This window comes from Colletotrichum karsti, assembly GCF_011947395.1.
Source record: "Colletotrichum karsti strain CkLH20 chromosome Unknown Scaffold53, whole genome shotgun sequence".
Lineage (NCBI taxonomy): Eukaryota > Fungi > Ascomycota > Sordariomycetes > Glomerellales > Glomerellaceae > Colletotrichum > Colletotrichum karsti.
The window spans coordinates 95,497-102,714 of NW_024065953.1; the positions used below are offsets into that span (position 1 = coordinate 95,497).

Sequence of the window (7,218 nt, forward strand, 5' to 3'; positions counted from 1 at the left end):
TAAATCCAAGGTAAAGACGACGATTACGTGGGTGAGTGTGAATGTCTGTACTCCGTGACTTCATACGAAGTACAGCATGCCGGTAGTACTGGACGAGTCCATGTTCGTGGTGTAATTCATCTTGCCGGGCCCGGCAAAGTCAGGGGCTCTGCACTTGGTTCCTGTTCCTTGTCCCGATAATTTATCCTCTTCGTCTCCTCTCCGTCGTCTCATTCATTGATTTGTTGGCATTTGATCCATGCACTTATGTTGCTAGTGTTTTTTTTTTTCTCTATCCCTCTCTCTTGTTGGCCTCCTGTTTTCTCTCTCTCTCTCTAAATTGCTCTTGGCCTTGCAATCACTCTTCCCCAGTTCTATTCCTCTCTCCACTTCCCTTCTCCCTTCTGGGCAAAACTTGATGCAGAGCGAACGCGAACCCCTCCATCCCCCCTCGTCGATTTTTTGCCCGCCGCCCTCAGTGTCTATCTAATCTTAAGCGCACCCCCACAGTCACATTCGCGCACATCGAGCTCACTAACTACTTAGTCTTCACTAAAAAGTCCAGCTCGCCTGGCCACACCTTACTCTTAACCTTCGTCTCCCTTACCTTCTCCCGCCCTCAACCTCTGATCGGGTCTTGTCTGTCTCTCCCTCACGTCAAGCCGCACAATCAATTCGAGGCCATCATCACATACGGCGTCGTAAGAGACCGATCGCCACTTGTCTTATTCGGGCCGCTCGCCGCGAGGCTGTACTCTACAAAAACCCTGTTGGCGCGCTTCCTTCAACCATCTCGTCACCTAAGATTTCCCCTCTCTTGCTGGCTTCCCCTCAGCAGCCTTGCCACGACAACCATAAAGGTTTCCGCTCCGCCAGTGTCGTCGCAGTCGGAAACTCAATCTCCGCGGCCAGCCAGTGGGCTAACATCTCCAATATACCGACGACTTCATCACATACCGTCTTTGGGGATCGCTCAAAGAACGCGGGACATCTACTAGGATGACTTCTCACAACACACTCAAGGCGACTTTCGCCAGCCGAGCTGAGACGGCCACCCATCCTCTCACGGCCTACCTTTTGCGATTGATGGACCTCAAGGCGTCCAACCTTTGCCTCAGCGCGGACGTCCCGACCGCTCGAGAGCTCCTCTACCTTGCTGACAAGGTTGGTCCTTCTATCGTCGTCCTCAAGACGCATCACGACATCGTCGCTGGCTGGGACTTCAACCCGCAGACCGGCACTGGAGCCAAGCTCGCCGCGCTGTCCCGGAAGCACGGCTTTCTTATTTTCGAAGACCGCAAGTTTGGCGATATCGGCAACACCGTGCAAATGCAGTACGTTGCTGGCTCTGCGCGTATTATCGAATGGGCCCACATTGTCAACGTCAACATGGTTCCCGGCAAGGCCGCCGTTACAGCCCTCTCCGAAGCTGCGACCAGATGGCGCGAACGCTACCCTTACGAAGTGAGGACTTCGGTCACAGTTGGCACGCCAAGATCAGAGAGCTTCGACGACTACGACGAGGACCAGGCGAACGACCTCAACGCGCAAGAACATACCATCGGCACTCCTCGCCCGCCCGATGTGAACGGCCGCAAGGGCAGCATCGTCTCGATCACGACCTTGACCCAGCACTTCGAGCCGGCCCCCTCGCCCCGATTCCCCCGCAACGAGTCACACGGTGACGATATCCTCTACGCTGGCATCGAAGAAGCACCCATGGAGCGTGGTCTCCTTATTCTTGCACAAATGTCCAGTGCGGGCAATTTCATGAATAAGGAGTACACTCAGGCGTGCGTGGAGGCCGCGAGGGAAAACAAAGGTTTCGTCATGGGCTTCGTTTCCCAGGAAAACCTCAACACCGAACCAGGAGACGCTTTCATCCACATGACTCCTGGGTGCCAGCTTCCTCCGGAGGGCGACGAGGAGAACGGAGGTGTCGCCGGTGATGGCAAGGGCCAGCAGTACAACACGCCGCAAAAGCTGGTCGAGCTTTGCGGTACGGACATTGTCATCGTCGGTCGTGGTATCCTCAAGGCAGGCGATCCTCCGTCGGAGGCGGAGAGATACCGCAGGAAGGCGTGGAAGGCGTATCTCTCTCGGGTAGCGTAGGCGGTCCTTCATCACACCAATACCCAGGCGTGTTTCAGTTCTATGTTCATGTGTGTTTGTTTCGGTCGTATCGACGTCGGGAGGATCTGGCAATTGTTTGCAAGCGCATTTTCGCGGGTGTCTGCATATCGGTCTGCAATGATGTTCATGTCGTGGAGATTTAGGAGTAGGACTCGGCACTGGGACGGTTTCTTAGACGGGGTCTTGGTGAACCGGAATGGACCAACCAAAAAAAACAACGGGTGTGGCCTGGCGTTGAAGACAAGAGAATTTTCATAGTGGACTGTCACGGTTGATATATTACAATTGACTGTCTCTGCAACACACCTATTCCATCTCGCTCGATCTCCAGCCCTTCGTGAAGCACTCTGGATCGCGCGCAGGATCGTGAGCAGCGACTCATCAAGACCCGGAAGACTGAGTAGACGGTCCTTACTCGAACGTCGGTGATCGGCAATTGAAACCATGTACCGTCAGGGCCGTTGTTCGCCCACATCTCCCGATTTGTGACAGGCAATAAGCGGTTAAGTTCTCATCGACACCATGGCATGTGGCATTGGCATGGCATGTCACGGCGAGGCATGGCACGGGCAAGGAAAAGGGCAGGGAGGGCATGACCAAGGACCGGCGACGTCGATGGGATACAGAGAGCGTCCCGTCGTCATTGGCGGACGGTAGTTGTGGACGAAGAGCCGGAGACAACAACAAGAGGTTCTGAGGCGGCAAGCTGGAGGACAAGGTTCCCCGGGATGCAACACGTTCTCGTCGAGCTGCGAGATTCAAGAAGGCTATTTTCCCCAAGATGCTGAATTTAAAGCTCAGCATTGCACATTTACCACGCGCACAGCAGGGGCAGCCGGCGGCCGTGGTCGTCCTTACTTCCAGACGACTCCGAAGGCAGTGGTGCGACGACTCCACGAGGCATGGCATGGCAGGACTCTCATACACACCACACCACACCACCCACCACACAGGACATGGCATTTTTCGGCGTGCGTGCCCTGTCGGCGCCCTGCCGGCCCTACCCCTCCACATGGGGATCTTGGTCGGTGACGGTCTGTCTGTTGGTGCTGCTGCCGCTGCCGCTGCGAACGCGACCGGTGCGGAACGCTCGCCGCCTTGACCTGAAATTTGTCTGTGTGGTCTTTTAACCTGCTTTCTCTTTCTGCTTTCCTATCATTCATCTGCAATCCGAGGTCAGTTGTAGGTCGCCGATCCAAGGTCACCCGTACTCTGCAAGGGGGGAAATCCATGTCGGCAGAGACTTGACCTGTGGGAGAGGCCATTCAGCGTGCCAGTTCGCTGCATGTAGGCGATCGCAAACCAAGAAACTATCTTAGCTTGTCCCAGAAGACGGAGTGTGTGTGTGGCTTGGGTCGGCCGTTCGTTCGTGTGTTTGTGTATTCGATGTCGTCGTTGTCGGCCGTCTCTGCGTGTGTGAGTGTACTCTAAATGTGGTTTGACGACTTGATGGTGTGCCGGGCACCACCTCACCACACGGCGTTAAGAAGGTCGTAACGAATCCTCAGCTCCGAGTTTCTAAGTTACAGATACAGAAGAAGTATACTAGATGCAATTGATTGCAGGTGAGGTAGGCCAACTCCCGGCCCCACCGTCATCCAGCCACCACATGCCTTCCTTGCCGCACCCTGTCGAGGTAAGGTAGGTGAGGTATTCCAAGCTCTTGCATCCATCCTCTTGACCTCTGTCTGGCCTTGCTACTTGTTACTGCAGCCGTCACTGTCTCCGTCACCGTCACCGCTGCGCTGTTGCTGAATTTGTTTCTGCCCAGTGCAACTGGTTGTCAAGTCTGCCTGCTCGGCTGATGCAGTGAGAGTTGACCCTGGTCACATCGAGGTTGCTCAGCGGGTCCTACTTTTCCAGATTTCCCGTTGTCTCCATTTCCCAATCATTCCTTGATCCATTGGACCCTGCTTCCGTAATCAATCATTAAACCTGCCGACCACAATCCACGACAAAGAAGCGACCAGAAGCCGAACCACTCGTGGCGCTACATTCTTCTATTCTATGCTTCTCGTATGCTTTGCGCACGCCTGCGCGCATACGTCGTATCACGGCCGACCTCATCAACGAACCTACGAACCCTCAGTCGACGACGACACCATTCTCCACACAGCTGCCATCTGCCGGTTTTACCATCGCGCCGGCGAAGCTGACCACTCGAGCAAATTCGCGCCGCGACCCGCCCCGCACTCGACCGTTTACACTCTTCACCTTCTCTAGAGGACTCGACTACGACGACGGCCGACGATGGCCGACGACCGGCGCAACAGCTCCGAAAACCCGCCGTCCGCACGGGAGGGTCAGACACAGCATCCGGCACCAGCAACCGCAGAAAAGCCGCCTCAAGCCCAGTCTCAAGATGGCCGGCCGCCACCCAAGAAGCGCAGGCGCGTCGTGATATCCTGTACAGAGTGTCATCGTCGGAAGCAGAAGGTCGGTCCGGTCACCCTCCATAGCCGTCGCCAATCGCCGAAGTTATCCTATGATGACTAACATGCCTTGCGCGCAGTGCGATCGAGACCTGCCATGCGCCAACTGCAAGTCACGCAACAAGCAGGACGCGTGCAAGTACGAGACGGGTGCGCCGACAGCAAAGGAGCATCAGAAAGCGGAAGCCGAGGGTTCGAGGACAACGCAGGTCCAAAGCCTATCCAACGCCGCGGCCAATTGGGGCTACTCCCACGCAGGGGCATCTACACTCGGCCTCATGAGAAAAATCGAGAGCGCAAATGGCGATGGCTCGCTATCCCACCTGAGCGGCGCAACGCAGATGGAGGACCAGTTTGCTACAAAGGAGAGGTACAAATCCCTGATCAGACAACTTCCGGCCAAGGGCTACATCGAGAAGCTCATCGAAGTCTACTTCCGCGAGTTCAATTGGCAGTACTACGCCCTCGAGGAGGATTTGTTCATGCAGCAGTTCGCCGAATGGAACAATATCCCCTTCAACGTGCTTTCCAACTTGGGACCGCAGGGGCTATCACCGGATCTGAGGGTGTTCCCGGCCTTGCTCTTCCAGGTCCTGGCAACGGCTCTCCTGACTCTCCCAGAAGGATCGCACGAGTTCTACGAGCATCTCAAGTATGCCGGCAACATGACCTTTGAAGACCTCGCTGCTGATTACAGCGAGTCGGGTGTGGGCATTTTGTCGTTGCTAGGCAAGCGACAGATAACTTTGACGACGGTCCAAGCGTCGTTCCTTCGCGCAGCATTTCTCAAATACATGGCCAAAGTAACGGAATCGGTGAGTAGTCCGGCCCGCGTGCTTGCTGGGAAGTCGTCAAAACTAACAGTGAAAATCAAGTGGCACGCCATTGGTAGCGCCATCAGAGACGCTCAAGAAATAGGAATGCACCGCGACAGTTTGGATCCTCAACCGGCCAGTGACGAAACCGAAGATGTTCTGGAGAACATGTGGCTGATTCAGAGGAGGCGCAAACTGTACATGGTTCTGATGACATGGTGAGCAACTGCCGGGCTGCAAGGATGGCGAGACATGACTCGGCTCACACCGAACAGGGACATTCATTGTGCGCTTGTATTGGGACGTCCCGGCAGCATCGATTGGCGTATACTTCCGCCAAGTCTCCCGATAGATACGCCCCTGCCAAAGGACCGCCGCAAAACACCCATTGCGCCAAGAGATGACGAGAAAGATCCCCCGACACCGTTGACCAGGGGCATTTGGGCATTTAAGCTCGTGGGCCCGATGCGAGAGATCCTGGAGTTGGAGCACGATGGCGCGTGTCCTAAGGACTACTCCAAAGTGGACCGAGTACACCAGATGTGCCTGGAGCTAGACGAGACGACGCCTGCCTACTTCCGCCTGGAGAATCCGGACCGCAGGTGGGATGACGAACCGTCATGCTACTGGCTTCAATCGGTTCGGTTCTACCTGCCGCAGATGAACCTCTTCAACTTGATGGCTCTGCACAGGCCATACATATTCAACAGGCAAAAGAGTCGTACCGAGGCGCTCAAGGCAAGCATTGAAATGCTGCACCGCCAGATGCTCACGTTCCAGGGTCTCGATGCTGGTTCGTGGCGAAAGTAAGTAATGGTGAGCCGAGCGGTTTTGCCCAATGACTAATATGTTGCCAGCTTCTCGCTGTTTTTCGGCAGCTTCGACGCGGTAGTGCTCATGGCGTCGATATACATCCTTTTCCCCAAGGAGAATCTAGACATGGCCGGGAGCGCGATGCAGCATTTCCACTGGACAACGGAAAGATTTGAAGCAATGCAGGAGAGAAATCCTCTCGCCAAGGCCGCCAAAGGGGTCCTCCAAGCCATCTTTGTCAAATTCAAGAAGGCTGTCGGAAACCCAGCACCGCCGCCAAGCATGTCAAGTCTAGCGTCGCAAACGCCGGCATCGACAACGGAGAGCAGCAGCAGCATATCGGCCCGGGGATCGGTTTCCACGACGGCGAACACGGCGGATACACCAGTTAGCAAGAGCAGCACTGTGGCAACACCGACATCACAGCCAACCGCGCCCGACACATCATCATACCCCATGCCATCGTCGCACTCGGAGTGGACGATGCCGAACAACTGGGACTTTACGACGATTGCGCCACTCTTCCCGATGGGAGATCTTATCTACCACGATCTGAACGGGATACCAGAGGACGGGTCGTTGCCGGCGTGGGGAGCAGCAACACCGCCGCCGCCGGCAGCCGGGCAGACATTTGAAGGAGATTTCGGGAACGATAGTGTGTGGAACATTTTAAACCAGTACGACCCGACAACCGCTTGAAACCCAATTTTGGAAGCAAAGTTGACAAGGAGAGAAGCGATAGCCACCGGAAAGTAATTGACTCGGATTTGGTCAGACGAAACTGGGGAACACCCTGGAAGCAGATGGAAAGTGCACAACGACTATGAGCAAACGGCAAGGCAGTCTTCAAACAGCAAAAGAAGGGGAGGGAAATCAGCCTGGAGGAGAAAGGTGAGAGGTTCGCTTCGTGGCGGCGGCTGGATACATGAGCTCGGGATGCTACCATTGGATAGATTCATCGATGGGTTGAGCTGGAATGCGTTTTCAAGCATGGCTTAACGCTGGTCGTCCCCTGTCGATGATGCCCGTCAATCACAGAGGCAGAG

The 7,218-nt window shown here is 55.4% G+C and overlaps 2 protein-coding genes across 2 annotated transcripts; both read left to right on the top strand.

Annotated features, from left to right (window-relative positions):
• Window positions 1-978: 978 nt before the first annotated feature.
• On the top strand, window positions 979-2,091 carry CkaCkLH20_11992 (uncharacterized protein; the record flags this gene model as incomplete). Its single annotated transcript, XM_038894706.1, has 1 exon — window positions 979-2,091. One exon carries the CDS (start codon window positions 979-981, stop codon window positions 2,089-2,091), a length of 1,113 nt encoding a protein of 370 aa, XP_038739963.1.
• Window positions 2,092-4,362: 2,271 nt separating this feature from the next.
• CkaCkLH20_11993 (uncharacterized protein) lies at window positions 4,363-6,871 on the top strand (the record flags this gene model as incomplete). Its single annotated transcript, XM_038894707.1, has 5 exons — window positions 4,363-4,548; window positions 4,625-5,359; window positions 5,420-5,577; window positions 5,635-6,165; window positions 6,217-6,871. 5 exons carry the CDS (start codon window positions 4,363-4,365, stop codon window positions 6,869-6,871), a joined length of 2,265 nt encoding a protein of 754 aa, XP_038739964.1.
• Between the last annotated feature and the right edge of the window lie 347 nt (window positions 6,872-7,218).